The 20,000-nt window shown below is 42.6% G+C and overlaps 1 protein-coding gene across 2 annotated transcripts; it reads left to right on the forward strand.

The window, feature by feature from the left end:
* The first annotated feature begins 3,029 nt into the window (after positions 1-3,029).
* LOC134087800 (alpha-1,3-mannosyl-glycoprotein 4-beta-N-acetylglucosaminyltransferase C-like) lies at positions 3,030-16,400 on the forward strand. Of its 2 annotated transcripts, XM_062541553.1 has the most exons (5): positions 3,030-3,117; positions 10,575-10,688; positions 13,225-13,323; positions 13,553-13,655; positions 14,257-16,400. In XM_062541553.1, exons 2-5 carry the CDS (start codon positions 10,590-10,592, stop codon positions 15,384-15,386), a joined length of 1,431 nt encoding a protein of 476 aa, XP_062397537.1. In that variant the 5' UTR covers positions 3,030-3,117; positions 10,575-10,589; the 3' UTR covers positions 15,387-16,400. The 2 variants fall into 2 exon arrangements, with proteins under 2 accessions (XP_062397537.1, XP_062397538.1); XM_062541554.1 differs by lacking the exon at positions 13,225-13,323.
* The last annotated feature ends 3,600 nt before the right edge of the window (positions 16,401-20,000 follow it).

The following is a 20,000-nucleotide window of genomic DNA, read 5'->3' on the forward strand; positions in this document are numbered from 1 at the left end:
AACAGTGCTCTCTCCAGTCCTGTTCACCCTGCATGTCTGACTTCTGCTACAACACAGAGGCATGCCACATGCAGAAGTTTTCAGACGATACTGCAATTGTGGGATGTATCAGGGATGGGCAGGAGGAGGAATACAGGAGCCTGGTGGAGGACTTTGTGCAATGGTGCAGACTCAACCATCTACAACTCAACACCAAGACCAAGGAGATGGTCATAGATTTCAGGAGGTCTAAGCCTGCTCTGCTGCCAGTCACCATCGAGGGGGTCAATGTGGAGGTGGTGAACACATACAAGTGCCTGGGCGTACATCTGGACAATAAACTGGACTGGTCAGTCAACACTGAAGCAATATACAAGAAAGGGCAGAGCAGGCTGTACTTCCTGAGGAGGCTGTGGTCCTTCTGCAGCAAGCTCCTCTGGATGTTTTACCAGTCTGTTGTTGCCAGCGTCCTCTTCTATGCTGTGGCATGCTGGGGAGGAAGCACTAAGAAGAGGGATGCTGGGCGACTGGACAGGCTGGTAAGGAAGGCTGGCTCTGTTGTGGGAGCTGATCTGGAGTGCATCACTTCAGTATCAGACAAAAGGACCCTGAACAAGCTACACAGCATTCTGGACAATGACTGTCATCCACTCTACAGCACTATCGTACAACAGAAGAGCTTGATCAGCTGGAGATTACGCTCCATGACACGCACAACGGACAGACTGAGGAAGTAATTTGTACCCTGGGCCATACAACTGTACAATGCTTCACTGAAGGGAAAAGGAAAGTTGGACTTCTATGCATAGTATATCTGCACCTCCACACTCTTATACACTTACATGGCATGGCTTACATGTCTACCCTCTCTTTTTGTCCATATATTTGACCAATGACTATAATGTCTGCACTCTGCACCCATATCTAACTATCCTTGCACTGCTGCTATAACTCTTATATTACTATGTTATATTTATTTTAATTGTCCATATATTTATACTAGTACCGTACTGTTATTACTATGCTTACTTTTTTGTACTGTACATATTTATTGCTGGTCACTAGAATTTAATCCAGCACTGTTGCACTGTTGGACTTATTTGCACTACTTGACACACACCTCATACTGGATCACAGTACCAATCCTCAGTACATTCATGCACATCTTTATCATAGTATTTTACTTTAGTCATGTTGATTTGTTGATTTGCTTTGTATTTTCCTGTTTACATTGTAATGTATGTTGTATGTGGTGTCTTAAGCTGCTGGGACCTTGAATTTCCCCATGGGGATCAATAAAGTATCTATCTATCTATCTACAGTAGGTGACATCCAGAGAACACATCACCATTCACTGCTGCGTGAACACTGCTGGAGAGACACGTGTCACCAACATGGTACTCCTCTCCACCACCGTAGCCACGACCAGTGATGTCACCGACAACACTATCATTGCCGTCCCGACGCCTTGGGACCCAGCTGCCTCCTCCTCATCCGCCACAGCCAGTGCTGCCACCACCACCACCTCGTCTGCCACCATCGGCGCCCTCCCTGCCTCCACCACTACCGTCGGCCCAGCTGCCTCCACCACTTCCTCTTCCGCCACCATCGCTGCCCTCCCTGCCTCCAACACCGCCGCCCCCGGTCCCGCTGCCTCCACCATCACCACCTCGTCCGCCACCCTCCCTGCCTCCACCAGCACCGTCGCCCCCACTGCCTCCACCACCACCACTACCGTGTCATCCCGGTGGCATTAGCCGAGATTCTGATGTCACCCCATTTGATGCACTGGCCAGGGCCATGGGGAGGGGGAGGAGGATGCCTCAGCCTGCGACTGTCATCACAGAGAGAGTAGAATTCATCATTATGTCCAATATTCTAATGTGGTTTAATGTTCTGCATAGGCCCATATTCCAGGCACTGTGCTTCACGTGTGTGCCTCTCTCCTGTACAGCCTAATTAAACCCTGTATCTTTTTTATACTTCTTTGTGACTGGATCTCATGATTCACTTTGGTATACCTTATATTTTTTACCAACATTACCTCGGACGCCAACATGAGGCAGCCTGCAGAGAACAGCCAGCCCATCGGGCAGCCTAACCCGTGGTCCGGCAGTCAGGCATATGGCTCCGCCTGAGTCCTGCCAGGTCCTCCTGTTACTACAGTAAGACAGGTGCACCCTCTGGTACCACAGGGTGTGTAAACATCGGTGTGGTACTGCGTGGCATGCCATACACTAGTGTATTGTTCTGCCAGGAATACTTAATACGTCACTCTTTCATTTATTAGGCTACTCCTGACCAATCACCACCTCTGTCATATGCTACAATGTTACTACAGTGTACATTCTGAGCGTCTGTAGGCTATTTCAGCTTGGATGCAACGTGACAGTTCATTTAATCTTCGTTCGCGAATCTCGCATTGTATCGCAGTGTAGCCGAATTTATTAGGTGTGCAAAGTCTGCGTTCAAATGTCCAGGGATATCCGTCCAGTCAGGAAGAAATATAGGCTACAGTTCATAGAACCCAGTTGTTGCAGGTGTTGAAGGTATCTAAAATGTTACAACTACGCCGCTCCCAGATTGATTGCTGGAAACTAATTGTAGCTAAACTATAAACTGACACTAGGCACGCAATTCCAAGTTGTTAATCCGTTACCTATTACCTACTGAATAAATAATCACGCAGATAATGTTTAAGTAGGCCTATTGGAGGAAAATATCACCCGTCCGACCACTCTCGCTGTCCCTCTCCACGTCCATTGTCCATTTCTTATCAACTGCGGCAACTGCATATCATCACGTAGACTACACGAAACCATAGGCTAAATGCATCCTCTGATGCAGAGTCGGATTCGGATAGGCCTAAGCAGTATCTTCTTGGTTGAATAATATTTAAAAGTAAACACGAGCTGTCCTACATTTTCAATTATTGTGTTTGTCAGAAACGCTAAAACACAGGTGAGCCGCCTCGATGTCAGTAGAATTAGGGGCGGGGTTCTGTCAGGTAGCCTAAAACATCCCAGCAAACCTTCCCATTTAAACCACCAGTTCGCAGACACACCGTGGCGCGCGAGGCTCTGTTAAATTTGCCGCTTGGAACAAGAGTGGTGAACGAGGAATGGTAACACGACTAAAGTAAGTTTGAAATATTATTATAGCCTATTATTGGTCTATACGATTAGTTTAACTCAATTCGATTTATTTTCCAAGTAGACTAGGCCTATAGCAAGAAGACCAATGCAAATGCAGGCTAGTGAAAAGCGTCATGTGTTCGTCATGACAGCGTTCATGATGAAAAAGAAACCTCACATTTTCTACTTTAACCTATGTTTCGGTTTCAGCAGCATCAGGCTAGGCCATGACAGCAGTCTAAGTGGGTTTAAGTCCAAGTTGAAGGTGGGGGTAAATAGCCTGAAGGCGTTTTGGTCATTGGACTTGTCCTTTTTATAAGTGTCTAATCCTTCTCAGAAAAAATGACAGCGCTCTCAATGAACGACGTTAATTCAAAATCAGACGTGGTGGGCAGTAGGCTATTTTAATTGTAGGCTATGTATGTATTTCATTACTTTAGCATATTTGGTAATTTGTATTTTGCAGTGAGCTAGGCCATATTGGAAAAAATCAAATGTGGCCTTGAGGGACATTAGAGTAGCCTTTCTGCTTGCTCAAGAATATGCCCACATTTCATCATTAAATATACCTTTAGGCTAACCATGACAATAAGCCATGCTTACTGTTGTTCAGGAGCCAAAGGCTAGAATCTTGACTAACCTTTTGTCGGTTAAAGTTGCTGAGGCGGCTCTCTGCTGTCTGGTTGTAGCCTATAGGGGTTAGCTACTTTCCTTGAATTAGTATGCCACAAAGTGACAAATATTGAGGAGATTTGCTGTACTTGACAAAAATGTGTTTGTCCCCCATGTTGTCAGTCATGGCTAAGCAATAGGCATGCATTTCTAGCACAAGAAGGGAAATGAAGTTCAGGTTAAAAAGAGGCCACATAAGTGCTTGCAGTCAGAGAAACATTTTGTCTGTCATCAGCTACAGTATGTATTTTTCAGGGTTTTGTATTAGATTGATTTGGATTTCACCCTGATAGGCCTACTTTATTGATCCCCAAAGGGAAATTCAAGATTATTCAAGGTAATTTGTATTATGCCCATTGATCACGCCTCTTGCGCAATAGAAATAAAGCACTTGTTTACTGATTGCTGTTCGCCATCTGGACAATATGGCAGTTGCGGACAGTTATTGGGGTTGGGACCCTAGCTTCATGCTCTCTGACGGGAAGGTTTCTATGACAACACCAAAAAACGCTTTATAGGGTGGATTGATGCCACAAATTGATTTTGGCCTGGCTGTAACATTAGGAAAAAACTAATTAAACAGCCTAAATTGGCCTACATATAGGCTACCTACACCCTTTAGATGAGTTGAAATGTGTCCCAACTTCCTCCATATACCATAGCGACACCTGTCTCGAAGCAACACCTCATCCCCACAACATACTGTAGTGTTGCCCCTACCATGCTTCACAGTTAGGTATGGTGTGTTTTGAGTGGTGTACTGTGTTTAGCTTTCGCCAATCATAGCGCTTGGAGTTCAGAGCAAAAACACTACATCTGGAATCTGGAAGCATGGTGGGGGCCGCATTATGTTGTGGGGATGTTTCTCTTCAGTGGGAACTGGGCAATTGGTCAGGATAGAATAAAAAATGGATGCTGCCAAGTACGTCCAAATTCTTCCAACACGACAATGATCCTTAACATACTGTCAAAAGAACAAAGGAGTGGCTTAAGGATAGGAAGTGAATGTCCTTGAGTGGCCAAGCCAGAGCCCTTACTATATATCCTATAGAAAATCTGTGGATTGACTTGAGAAGAGCAGACCATCACCGTTCCCCACAGAATTTGACTGAATTCGAACAATTCTGCAAGGAATATTGGGCAACTATTTCCCAATCTTGGCGTGTAAAGCTAATAGAGACATATCCAAACAGATTAATGGCTTTAATTAAAGCAAAAGGAAGCTCTACAAAGTATTAAATCAGGGGTATGATGACTTTTCCAACCCTGTTATTCTAGTTTTTAAATGTTGTATTAAAACGGTTGCCTTTCCCCCCCATTATTTTGATGCTGTAGGCCTACAGCTATATTTGTAAATAAAACTGGAAAAAGATGAAAAAAAAAAGATAAATAAAAATGGGTTTGATTTCAGGCTTTAAGACAAATAAAGTAACTATTTCAAAGGGGTATGATGATTTTCTATGGGCACTGTAGCGTGTTTATTTTCTGAATAGACGCATATTTTCCCCTTGGGATCTACAATATCATGGTCTCTACCGAAATTAATTGATGTTACGGTATCCATTCATTCTACTAAAGGAAAAAATAAGACCTTGTAAATTATATATATCTATGGCTGTGGCTCTGTAGCTCAGCGGCAGAATCAACTTCAGTGACAACTTCACTGAAACTAATGAAATGCAAGATCACACGATATGAGTAGTTTAGAGCATGGAGCCAACAGGTCACACACAGGCCACAGGCCACAGAAGCCTAATACGTCCAAAATTGATGGACACAAAACCGTGAAAGGGAAACAGAAGGGGCGAAACCGTGAAAATGTTGCCACAAAATGATGTTACGTATCATCGTACATTTTTCAGAGGGTATACGGACATTACTGATGTTTTCCAGTGTATGGCGTAGACTACAGTACACCCCTGGACAAGACATAGTGTGAACCAATAGAACCAGTAGCCTCCTCTGGCCCATGGAATATTTGAGTGATTAACTGTCACTGTAACTGTTAATTTGCCTTTGATATATTTACTGCCACCTTTGGCCCTTTTCAGGCTAATTCTCATATATTTACTTATTTTCTTATTTACTTTGAACAAATAATTTATAATGTGTGTATAAACATTTTACAGATGAGAAATGATGTAGGAATAATACTTAAGAAATGAGGAACAAAGCATTTAGTAAGAGTTTACAAATGCTGAACAGTTTAGTAGAAGAATACAGAAACTTTTGCATGGCTTTAGGTGCTGTTAACTGGGTGAAGGCAGTTAGTGTGTAGTTATTGTAAAGTGTTTGCTACAATTTCAAAACCGGATAACTCTGGAATGGCTAATTGTAAGAGGAATGCTTTACACACTGTGTTTGGTAAGGTCTGCTGTTTATTTTGATATACAGTTTGGACATCTGATGGACATTAGCCTATACAGATAACCTACACTATGATATATCTCTGAAACCAGTTTGAGCAGTTTTATCGTTTGAAGTGTCTAGTTTGAAAATATGGCATATCATATTCCAGTTTCAAATAACCTTTATGTTGAAATGCGTGAAGCATGACCTTTAGACAAAAAGACCTACAGATAACCTACATCGCAAAGACAAACATAAGCCTTTGTCCACCCATTGCTTTTGTGCATTCAGGTCTGAATCACACACACACACACACACACACACACACACACACACACACACACACACACACACACACAAACCTACACTCTCAGTGTTCCAATAGAACTCATAGTGTGGGAGATAGGTGTGTGGGGCTGTGTGTTCAGTTCTGTTAAATTCTACTAAGAATTGTCTGACAGGTGACTGATTGTTTCAGCCTGATAGAATCTGCATAGGTGCAGGAGCTTTTGGAAAAGAGTTATCAGGGCCTAGAACAGGATGCATGTAATAAACAGTGATGATAACAGTTAAATGCTTACCCATCACTACTGCCTTCAGATGCAGTTTCTCAAAAAATAAATCTTTGACATCGGCTTCCCCTGCCAATCCAATAGTGATGACCTACAAAAGACAAATAACCGGTCAGGTTGTATTACCATACATTTTTTACCATTCATTCAGCATTACCCACTCTTCAAACCATCAAACCAGCTCAAAAATTCCTGATGAAGGTCCCGCTGGGTTGCCAGGTCACCCTCCAAGGCCTCCAGATCCTATAAGGATCTTTGGTGTAGGTCTTGAATCATTATCACATGCTCCTCTGCTGGTCCAACAGGATTTGTTGGTTCACCAACAGGTCACGCAGAAGAGCTGAAAAATACAAAAGCATCATTTAATATAAAAAGGCAGTTCTGAATCCTCAACATATGATGGTATGTTATGTAGGCTATGTATTTGCCCAGCTAGCCATCCATCTATCTATTTACACCCTCCTAGCACAAGACCATGCATAGGACAGCCTTTTCCAAAACATCCAGAGAAATTAGACCTAATTACCATAGGGTATTCTTAAATGTACAATGTACAATTTGACATTATTTTTTACAAAGGAACAAGGCCTACTGAATGGGGAAATGTGTTTCTCCAATTTTCTAACTTCCTGTAGGCCTACGTGATTTGTGATTAGGCTAGGCCTATGGCTCTGGGCTAGGCTACGTTGTGAAGTTACAGTTATGCCACTAGCTCGCGAGTGGCAATTTACGAACGCACCTGCCTGCACAGCAATTCCCACGTTGGCAGCAGTAGCCCTAATAACCCCAATGTTAATTCCTCCAGTAATGTTATAAGCATGTCTCTGTCTTTGACAGAAAAATCGATGAAACACAAAATTGATGATGAAACAGGCAGTTCCAGTCGGAGTGGACGAACATGACATTGCTGTCAGCATCATTATTGGCAGCACTAGCTGTCAAATAGCCTAAGTACCCAGGTCACATTTGTACAGAACGAGAGAGAGCCTACCTAGGCGACCTAAACAAGGCTCTTGTATAAAGAAATGCGTATGATATAGGTCCATCCTGATTGACATCATGCTGCTACTTTTTTTGTCGGTAGGGAGCAGGTAGGAGACCGGGGCTGGTTGTGACATTGCTTATTCCAGGCACACTAGATGGCGCTGTGGTACAATTTTAATATAAAACTGTTAGCCTTTGATAGCTTACTCATTTGCTATTTTGCTGAGCAGACACAAAACATTGAGGTGAGGAGACCATTTGTAATTTTCATGGGTCAGAGTAAATTTTCACGTTGGTGTTGTTTTTGAATTGAGAGCTTGTAGGTTATTTGTCATTCAAAAACAAAACACTCATTAAAAAGCCAAAAGTAGTAGGCCTAGCTTTATTTTCAGCAATATTTTAGCTATCAAGTTAAAGCCATGGCAGCTAACAGGTTTTTCAAGAGGTCAGCTGAGGATGTCACATAGTAGGCTATGGGGTTGGTTGTTACCGGTACATGTGACAACCAACCCCTCTAGTATTATAATTAGTTTTTGTTTTTTTCAACTGAGGATGTGCAGACAGTGATATATTTTTTGTCTTTGTTGGTAGAATGGTCAGGAACTTCAAGAGAAATACAGACAGGGGCAGAACAATACATACTTTTGGCTGTGAGACAGGTGAAGCTAGAAATTCAACTGGTATTAACTACAGGACATTGGCCCGTTACTGCCAGAAAATGTCAAATGATGACATCCAGGGTGGATCTACCACTCACGCCAGTTGTTCAACGGTCACCAAGAACAGCAGCTAAGAGATTACATAATAAAGGCCTCTGAGAAAGAAAAGAAAGAAGTGCGCAGTCTGGCTTACCAGTGTGTCACAGCAAATTAAAATCCCAGTCCTGGAATGATACTAGTCAAGCCTGTGCTGACTGATTCGGTGGCTTTCTCAAACGCCATCCTTCTCTCTCCATCCGATCACCTGAGGCCACAAGCTTGAGACAGGCCTTGAGCTTCAATAGGCAGAATGTTGCCATGTTCTTTGACAACTTGGAGATGGTCATGTAGAAGTATAGATTTGGGCCTAATGATATTTGGAACATGGATGAGACCGCTGTCACCACTGTACAGCCAAATAAAGTTGTTTAAAATTCAGCCTGTGCTGTGCATGTCCATCCCTGCCAACAGCTACTGTAGCCTGGCAGCTACAGTGCTTCTCTGGGAGCATCTTTAAAATCTTCATGCCGCACAGGGTGTACTACTGTAGCTGCCGACCCTGCCCACCCTGGCCTTAGCCCACCCTGGCCCTGATGACAACCTGACATTTGCTTCATTACAATATGCGGATGTTACAGGCTCAACTTGCTAATAATTGTCACTGTCACTTTTCACTTGCCAGCCCTGCTTGTGCTGACTTATTCAGTTGGGGACCACTCTGCTATTAGAGTTATCATGTCAGAATGCATACACTTTGCTGAAGATTGTCGGTGAACTAAGTGGCCACAATCACATTTAACGGTAGCGTATGGGTAGGGCGAGTTATAGAAATACATAAATAGCATAATATAACATAGGTGTGATTTCTGGGAGTAAGAGATTACAATGTTACATGTTACAGTAAGCGGGAGCGTGTGTAGGGGAGTGTAGGAGATGTACATGTTAACATGTGTAGGGGAGTGTTTGTGTGTGTGTGTGTGTGTGTGTGTGTGTTTGATGTGAATGTGACTAGTCTGGCTATCACCATACTAAGCTCAATCTTTTAAGATTGAACATTATTCTGGTGAGTCTGCACTTTATTTCTACTGCAGAAGAGGTGTGATCATGGGCATACAGTAGTTCAAAAGGCTGTGTACGCTTTTCGATAGACCAACAACCAATTAGACCAACAATCTGGGTCTGCCTTTTGGATAAGCTAGTTTGTTATTGGACCCAGAAGATGTGATAGGAAGCAGGAGAGATAGATGTTCAGATTACCAGCTGCAGGGCGAAATTCAAATCGCCGGCAGATCAGGCAGTATGACTGGCACTTACTTCCAAATAAGATATGAATGTTAGGCCTAAATTTGGGGTGGGGCGTGTGTGGGGTTGTCCATGCGCTGTGTCTCTCTCAGCCTATAGGGGCCCTTGGGCTGAAACAGGTTGAAAACCCCTACATTATAACGTTAGATGTCCTAACTGGCTAGCTGTCATCATCAAGTATTTAGATTTGTGATCATGGCCCATTTCATCTAACAACACCACTGCCATGTTTGTATTACCACCAGACCCTTAACACTGCAGTACATTGAACTACAAAGATGTCAAAGTAATGGTGTTCACTACATCATACTGTAATTTGCCGTCTGTCTCCTATTTTTTTGCCGTCCAGTATGGCACACATGTCTGCAAATGGCCATAATCTCCAAAATGGCAAAAGTTTGCCATGTTAGTTGCAGTAGCCTAATTAGTGAGAGAAATCAAATTTGTGAATATATGGAGACAACTAAACTTGCAGGACTTTTCCTTTAGGTCATGAGACATTAGCTCATTGTTTTCACGAGAATGACTCATTTTTGTTCAGTAATGGTGAGTCCTCTGTGTAAACCAAGAAGCAGGCTGCCCCACCCCTGCCTACACCAAAGCATGAATGGGCTGCCGGTGATTGTCAGCACTGATCCATGGTATCTCTTTACTGGCCTATGAGCAGCTATATAACACTGCTGAATGTGATCTCTGAATCATTTATAGACCCATGTGCATAAACCAACGTGTTTGATGAATAATTGACAAAAGAGGAGACTTTAAGCCAGCATGAACACATGAGGACAGAAGGACAGAGTTGAGATGTTGTGTGATGATTATGAACTAATTTTTTATGGGAAAATGTTTAGTGATTGTTGCAATTTTGTTTCACTTTGCCTCAGGGAAATCCTGCAGAGATGAGATGGTACTGGGGCTCCACCATCAGGTCATGCATTGCACTTGTCACCATAGCTGGCCTGTATCTTTCACTTGGTCAGATTCCATGGAGGAAAACCGTAAGTCTAACATTTTGATTTCGTCCAAGACTGTAAGCAGAGCCGGCCCGAGGCATAAGCAAACTGAGCAGGGGGGCCCCCCAATCGCTTTTGAAATTATTGTTATTATTATAATTTTACATATTAAATAAATGAAACAGAGTCATAATATGTAGGCTAGGTATACAAAAGAGTTCATCAATATACTTTGCTACAACTGCTGTGTCTGCCAACATTTGGATTATGTGCACACAGACAGACACTGATGTAATGTTAATGCGGCAGCGTTAAACCCACAGCAATGCTAACAAGTCAGGTAAAAGTGAGTTTGCAGTCATAGAAGTATGGGGATTATTTTTCTCTTAATGAGATTAAAGATAACAATACAGAGTGAGTTGTTAACTGTGCACATGCACAGGTGTGAGAGGCCTATCCACAAGCCAAAAAAACCACAGTAACTGGCCTGGGTAGTCTGAAATCTTTTGTAAAACCATCTGCTAGAAATCTGGGTGTCATTTTTGATTCTGAGCTCTGCTTTCATAAGCAAATCTCTGCTGTGGTAAAAAGCTAAAATAAAACACTCCCTTTTCAGACCTGCAAACTTGTCGCTTTTCGGCGACAATCGCCGTTTTCTTGGTAAATTGGGTCATTCATGTGAATCGCGCAGAACCGGAGAGTTTTTATTTGGGGGGGGGGGGGGGGGGGTTCGCTGGGGTGAAGGCTGCTCATCTGTATGTAATGCGGGCTAGAATTGCGAAACATTATTGGCTAATTCTTGTAATTGACACTTCTCTGGGCCAATCGGAGTCTTAGCACTTTCTTCATCCCTGCTACCGCGCGTCATTTTTGTCAGGGACGACACCGCGTTCGGTCCACAAATATGAACGTAGCCGGCCCCTTCTAAGTGCATTTATTTCTTGGACCGAACGCCGTGGAGTCCATTATCCCACTTATTCCACCGTTACCATTTGTTTTGTGTTAATTTCCTGTTATGATGTAAACGTGACAGAGACGGTGTAACAATCTTTGGTTTAAATCGCTAAAAATATGTTGTCTTGTTAGTAGAACTAGGCGGCTACTTCTGTCCACCACATATCAACTAATTTCTAAACTTGCAATACAAATTGCCGTTGCTAGTTCTAAATGGATGATTGCTATGGTCAAAAGCCAGTCAGTTCTATCTCTTTTCTATGAACCATTAGCTTTGAAACATCGCTATTTTAATTGCCCTATCCAACTAGCTAAAATCAACCACCGCCATGTGCGACAATGTTACAGTATGTTCTGAACGTCTACAGCTTGGATGCAACGTGACCGTTCATTTAAACTTCACAATGAGTTTGCCAAATTAATAGGCTATTCCAGTGTGATACGGCCAACAATTTGGATCAAGGTCATAGGTGTGCAAATAACGTTTAATGCACCCTCTGTAGGACGCAGGACGTGCATTGATTTGCATTGAGCTCAATGAGCATCAAACAGACTAATGATTAATGACTAAATTACTTAATGACTAATGACTAAAGGCTAACTGGAAAAAAACACCATGCAATATCTAGCTATGGTGAAGAAGAGTATATGATGATGTGGGGCTATTTTAATTCCTAAGGCCAAGGGAACTTTATCAGGATGCATAGTATCCTGGATCCATGAAATAGCTGGCCTTTAAAGATAAAAACATAAGCATATAAAAAAAATCCTCCTGCACCTATGGGAATTGACCTAGGGGTCAAAACAGGCCTACTTACTGTATGCCCCCTGTATTAAAGTAAGAACATGTATTTATTTACGATACATTCTTCATTTTTTGAAGAAAATCCTTGATTTTTACTCATTTTTTGTTTAATTAAGGCATGAAGATTATTTTCTATTCCTCTTTTTAGTCAAGCATGGGTTCAAATACTCTCCCCTGTGTGTGTGTGTGTGTGTGTGTGTGCTTGTGTTTACATACATCATCAAAAACGAGCAGTTTTCTTTATATGCACCCCCCCCCCCCCCCCCCCCCCCCCCCCGTCGGACACTGTCACCTTTTTTACGCTGAGGGGTTTGCAGGTCTGCTTTTAGCTAAAATAAAACACTCCCTGTCATATCATAATCTGGAAACAATTATTCATGCATTTATAACATCACGGCTGGATTATTGTAACTCCCTCTACCTTGGTCTCCCCCAGTCCCTCATACAATGCTTACAAATGGTCCAGAATGCAGCAGCAAGACTCTTAACTGGGTCTAAAAATTGGGATCATATCACACCTGTTCTTGCACCCCTTCATTGGCTGCCAGTGCATCAAAGGATCCACTTTAAAATCCTTCTGATGGTGTTCAAAGCCCATCAGGCCAGGCCCCATCTTACATCTTAGACCTCCTAATTCCCCACTCAGCCACTAGGTCCCTGATATCTTGCAATCAGGTCTTCTACATATCCACCACTCCAGATTAAAACAAAAAAGTGACAGGGCCTTTGCTGTTTCGGCTCCACGTTTGTGGAACCAATTGCCACCAGACATACGTGATGCCCCCTCCATCTCTCTCACATTTGTGTCAATAATCGTCACAGGTGACTCCAATAATAACACAGGTGACTCCAAGTGGTGGGACGGAGCCCCCAAATCAAATTCTTCTTAGGGCCCCTAAAGAGCTCGGGCCGGCACTGACTGTAAGTCCAAGTTTTTATCAGTTTGAAAATCAACCTGCCATTAATATGTGTTGATTGTTGAAGCACTGACATGGTACACTTATGTATCCATTTAAAATCGGTTATCAAATGAGATCTTTGGCTTTTGTTAACCTTACTTGAGTATGAGTATGAGCAGAGTATGGAGCTGCAGCAACATATGCCATTTTTTGTTTTATTGAATATATGTTTCTTTTATTTGATTGAACAGAATTGGTCCAGTGGTTATAAGTGGGCTTCATTTGTCCCGAATACTATCATGCCGTTTAATGTGACCTTAGATCTTCTTGCCGGCACCCCTCCACCAATACAAAGTAAGCACTGACCGAGAAGTGACTTCTCTTGTTAATGGCAGCTGAATAACAAGGATGTACAGTACATGTCTATTGATTCTGTTATTTATTGTGTGTTAAGATCAGTTTTAACTGTATATCATCCTGATGTGATGAGGCTCTTTTAAAATGATAAAGTGTGACAGTCAGTAGCCATTTGTATACAATACCGCCTCCAGAACTGACAGAAACAAATTAAGAATATTGTCATTGTTATATTGGTGTTTAGTTTCTTTACAGGGAAAACAAAGGGAAAACCATACTTTCAAGCATTAGCTCTTGATAAATCTTTATTGGACTATAAGCTATTTGCACCTCACCTTCTATAAGTACTTGCATGGTATGCAGAGGATTTGTAGATACTATGATAGTGAGCTAATGCTTGAGAGTGTGGTTTTCAACTTTGTTTTCACAGTCTTTTGCAAACTCGCACCCTAAGAAGGAATTTGATTTTGGAGATGAGCGCGCCCATTTCTGTGTTATTTCTTTACAGTGCCTAAAACATTTACTTTGATTATTAGCTCATTCTTTCCAGATATGGCTTAACAATTCACAAACCATTTTGCCTTTTTTTTGCCTGCAGAGTACCTCACAGTTGGTCTTTCTTCAGTCAAGAGAAAGAAAGAAAACTACCTAATGGACACTCTTAATTCCATCTTCTCCCATTCTTCCAAAGAGGAGCTCTCTGAGATGGTGGTGGTGGTTCTTCTCGCTGACTTCGACCTGGCCTGGGTAGAGGAGACCAGTCAAAAGATCGCCAGTGAGTTCCGTGTTCATCTGAACCAGGGCGAGCTCCTGGTCATCCACGCGTCTCAGGAGCTCTACCCTCCCCTGACGGGACTGAAAAGGAACTTCAACGACGCTGCGGACCGGGTGACCTACCGCTCGAAGCAGAATGTGGACTATTCCTTCCTGGTCCACTTCAGCGCCAACCTCTCTCAGTATTTCATCATGGTGGAGGACGACGTGTTCTGCGCCAAGGGTTTCCTCTCTGCCATACGCAAACACGTGCTCAACATGGGAAGCACCCGGTGGGCGACGCTGGAGTTCTCCAAGCTGGGCTACATCGGGAAGCTCTACCACTCGGAAGACCTGCCCCTGCTCGCCCGCTTTCTTTTGCTCTTCTACCAGGAGATGCCATGCGACTTCCTGCTCTCTCACTTTCGGACACTGCTCATGCAGGATAAGGTCATCCGAATGCGCCCATCCTTGTTTCAGCACATGGGCAAGTTCTCATCCTTCCTGGGGACCTACAATCGCCTCAAGGATGACGAATTTGCAGAGGAGCCAGCAGATAACCCATCTGCAGAGGTCCTGACCAACATTGAGCCTTACAAGGACAAAGGCCCCGTAAATGCCTACAACCAAGGTTCAGATTTCTTTTGGGGATTGTCTCCCAAACAAGGAGATTATTTTATGGTGATGTTCAACAAGCCTGTGTTGCTCTCACGAATCTCCATTGAGACAGGATCTGAGAACAAGGATATTCTCTTAAATGCTGTCGTTGAGGTTGGCGGTGCCATTGAGAAGTCACATAAAACATCTTCCTGCTCAGATCTCCACAGCTTGGGGTCACTGCATGCGGGTCAGTTTGAAATGAGGGATATTGACCAGACTGTGAAGTCAACTGTTCTCTGTTTAATAATTCGAGTCACAGAAAAGCAAAATGACTGGGTGAAGATAAAGAATATCCTTGTTTGGGAAAGAAGTTGATATAGGGACATACAATTAGTTAATTAATTATTGTTATTATTATTATTTTTTATTATAATTATTATGTGTACATAATCTATTTATAGTTCTCAAAAGGGGACTTTCTCAGGTCCTAGAAGCTGTTAATGAACACTAGATGGAGCCCTTGCAACTGAATCGGAGGCTGTGTGTACACAATGAGTTAGTTATGCAAGTTCATTAACATACACTGCTCTGCGTAAGAAATACAAAAAATGCAGTATATTACTGTTGTAAATGTAGGTATTTTCCTATGTATTGTTTGTTCAATATTAAAGCATATTTCTAGAGTACACTATCCAATCCAGTTCACTGCGCTTTTTTTGTGAAGCAACAGAAAAGGGCATTTTTACCCAAGAAAACTGTTGAGTTGTTATTTCATGAAATGTCATGTCTGCAGACATCACATCCTGCTTTAAAATGTAATTCACATTAGTTTATACCTTAAACTTGATTCATGATACATGTCAGAGAGGCATAGACGATGACTGCTGAAATCAGTAACTGCCTCACAAAATGTGGATGACCAAACATGACCAATGGCCTCAGGTAAAATCCCTCACAGCAAAGGCCTGGTCATGTTTCTAAGTGACCCAGTTTTCAGAGACTATTAGTGATCATGTTACCTGTGGCATAGGGGTCATTCTCCATCAACTCAGACAAAATCCAGGACAATGGTTGCTGCACTGTCTCAGATTTTGGTCAAATTTTGTCTATCTAATATTTAGGTCCCAAAGCTAAGACCTGTAGAATATTTTTGTTAAATTCCAATGTTTTCATTCATTTTTTTCATCCTTGATTTTCATTTTTACCTTACTTTATTTATGCTGAAACAATATTTGAGGTCTCTGCAACATGACAAAGGATAAAGCATTGTGTGAAATGTGTTTTTGGTAATGTTCACAGTACTGAAATGGTATGTAGGGTAGCTACTGTAGTAGGAACACGAAAGTCAGTATAGAAATAGCTCAGTTTATACTCATTTTGTATGTAAAGTGCCAATAATTTATCATGTTTCATTCATACAGTACATAAATACACTTACTTATTTACAATGTATGTGTTTTCATTCTTGTCCCTGAGGCAAAACAATGATTTTTTCTCAATTTATCTGTAAATAATTATAACACACTGCTGCCCTGGAAATCCAGAGTTCTCGCTAGAGCACAATTTGAATTCTGTCCGCAAGATATACTCTGGCCACGAGCAGTGCAGGCCAGTCAAGTTCATCCACACCAAACTTTGTTATCCTTGTCTGTATGGATCTTGCTTGGTGCACTGGTACACTGTTATGTTGGAACAGGAAGTGGCCATCCCCAAACTTCCCACAAAGTTGGGAGCATGGAATTGCCCAAAATCTCTTGGTTAATGCTGAAGCATTCAGAGTTCCTTTCACTGGAACTAAGGGACCAAGTCCAGCTCGGGGATGTCCCTTCCTGTTCCAACATGTCTGTGCACCAGTAGCCTGATTACCATCGACTTTCAAAGGCTCTGCGAGACTTTAGTCTGACCAACAGCCTGTACTAACACGGTTTCTTGCAAGCGCTGGTTGACCCGCCTCCTTTAAGTGCCTCGATTTGCTACTGGTAGATGTCAGAAAGCGGTTTGCCGAGTTTAAACCAATAACAACACTCTTTCCTCTGCCTTGAACACGCCTCTACCCAGAGCCGTTGGAGCTGCTCAAAGTTGATTGGTTCTCGACCAAAGGGGGCAGTTCCGCAGATTTCGGGAACTCAGAAATCGTTCTCAATGAGCAGTTGGCCAGACCAGCAGCAAAAGCCTGAAGGCGTTGCGTCACTGGGAGGGCGTGCCAGGCTAGTGCACCAGTGCACAAAGCCAGGTCCATAAAGACATGGATGACAGAGTTTGGTGTGGATGAACTTGACTGGCCTGCACAGAGTCCTGACCAGGGTGGGAATTTCGTCATTTTAGGGGCAAGGCCATTTGGCCTTCACCTTCTTTTTTTTTTTTAGGGGCACCAAGGCCACATGATAGGGCACAAAGGCCACTGAGTAAAATTCAATGGTTTTACATTTCAGGGTTATCTCGACACAAATACATAGACCCGCTAGCCGCTGTAGGCTTTGAGAAACACTAACACAGCCTCAAACTTCTTTAAGTTGAGGCCCAATCATGGCAGACTTTGGTTGCGTTTGCTTTCTTTTTCCGTCGGTCCGCGATTGCGTGATCAAATGCGCAGCAGATTATCAGGTGAAGCACCGGACCTAATTTCACTCAAAGAGCAAAGAGCGTTCCGTATCAGTTCAATACGGAACAAGACTTTTACGTGTCAAATACGGGACGATTCCGTATTATACTGAATGGTTGGCCACCCTAAGTCAGGGGCATAAAGGCCACTGTGGCCTTATGATGGGTTTTTTTTTCACGGGGCATCAAGGCCAAAGTGTAGGGCAACGGCGGCCATGGCCTCATGGCCTTGGTATAATTCCCACCCTGGTCCTGACCTCAATCCAACAGAACACCTTTGAGATGAATTAGAGCGCAGACTGAGACCCAGTCTCCTCGTCCAACATTGTGAGTGTGACCTCACAAATGCTCTTCTGTAAGAATAGTAAAAGTTCCCATAAACACACTCCTAAACCTTGTGGAAAGCCTTCCCAGAAGAGTTGGTGACAATTCTTCTACACATCAAATGTTGTGCACTTTTGAGCAATGTCTGCCAAAGAGACCTGTGATTACAATGCCTCATTTTTGCTTTGTCATCTTTAACTGGGTGGCGCTAAACCGCAAATGAGTAATTATTGGATGGGTTGAGATGGCTGCACTCTACCTTTTTTCCTAGAATTCTTGTTAGAATTACTTTAAAAAGCTTAAAATGTTTAAAATGTTGTAAGTCGCTTCGGTTAAAAGGCGTCAGACAAATGTAATGTAGGCCTAATGGCTGTTTGAGACCAACACACAGAATAAAATGTTCCTCCTAGGCCCCACCATTCTTGAGATATTCACAAAAAACTTGCTGTGGGCACTTAAAACTTAAAAATTTAACTTGTGTGGTGTTGTGATGGAAAAGCCCTCAGGATTCTGACATATTATGAACAACAGTGGATCTAACTCGAACCAGAATTTGCAGTGCACATCGCGAGGTGGGTGGTTGGATGGGAGTGTCAATCAACAAGCTCAATCAACAGTTCCACCCCTCCTGCTCTGAGAGAGATCTTAGTTTCTGAAAGTAAGTTTCCCATTCATTTCTCCAATCAATGTCTAGAAAAATCTGTAGCCTATACGAAGTTTTAGACCCCGCCTTATTAAATAATACATTTCAAACATTTTCCAGCCTAACGATAACATGCTTCCATCTGAATAGATTTTATGGTTTATAATCCAGGTTTCAATGGATAAAGAAATAACAAATCTTATTTCTAGAATCGGAGCAGAGGGCGGGACTGTTGAGCTCTATTGTTGCAGGCATAAGAGGTTACTCTTTAATCTTTTTTCCCCATGTAATGCCAGTATTCTCCCAAAATACATGACAGAGTGTGCTGGAAGGTGGATTTTGTGTTTTAGGAAAATGGGCCTGTCGATTTTTGGGCTCTTTCATGCAATGTAGAGTATGTCAATCTACTTCCCAGCCAACATGTATGGGGCCCACATGGGTTCTACATGGGCTTCATTGGTACCAGGTGGGTATGGGCTAGAGGTGGGCATTTTTCAAGGGGCCCATATGGGTTAGCCAAGAAGATCTCATGTGGGCCGACCCATGTGGGCTAACCATATAGGTCCTGGTTGGGTAAATAGTAGGAAAGCATAATATGGGCTTGGCATGGGCAACACAGCAAGGTCCCAGGTGGGATGTTAGATTTAGTCAAACCTGGTCAAAACCATGTGGGCTCCCACTATGAGTCCTACTGTGGTCTGTAATAGGAATCCCATACATGGGCTCAGAATGGGCAACACATATGGGGCCCATTTGTATTTAATGTTTGGGTTGAACATAGGCAAACCTGGATAAACCCATGTGAGCATCCCACATTGGTTCTGTGTGGGTCATAAATGGGAAATCAACAATTGGTTCAGGCTGGGCAACAAATATAGGGCCCAGTAGGGTTAGCCACTCGGGTTGGATATGAAAAAAATGGGACAATATCACATGGGCAGTTCATTTGGGCCCTACATGGGTAATTGATGAGAAACCAATATATGGGCTCAGAATGGGCAACACATACAGTATGGGGCCCATTTATTTTTAATGTTTGGGTTAGACATGGGCCAAACGAGATAAACCCATGTGGCCTCTTTTAGGTCTATGGTTGACCATGTTATTGACCACTGCTAGAATATCCTGTCAATCCTTCTATAAAAGGACAACCCTAGGTCCTAAAGCAAATATGATGATATGCAGGAATATCTAAGGAACAATATTGCTCTGAAAATTTGTAAAAAAAAAAATAAATAAAATAAGTTGTAAATTGCGATTAACCATGTGTCCAATGAAGTGGACGTCATGCATGCTAGGTATATTTCTAACACAAGTCGTAGTTGCTTCATCTCTTATAAGGCGAGACACGGCAGTTGAAAACATTGTTTTTGTGACCTCCGGTCAATTTCGAGATTTTGTGCTAGTTTGCTACCTTAGCA

Source organism: Sardina pilchardus, chromosome 7, assembly GCF_963854185.1.
Source record: "Sardina pilchardus chromosome 7, fSarPil1.1, whole genome shotgun sequence".
Lineage (NCBI taxonomy): Eukaryota > Metazoa > Chordata > Actinopteri > Clupeiformes > Clupeidae > Sardina > Sardina pilchardus.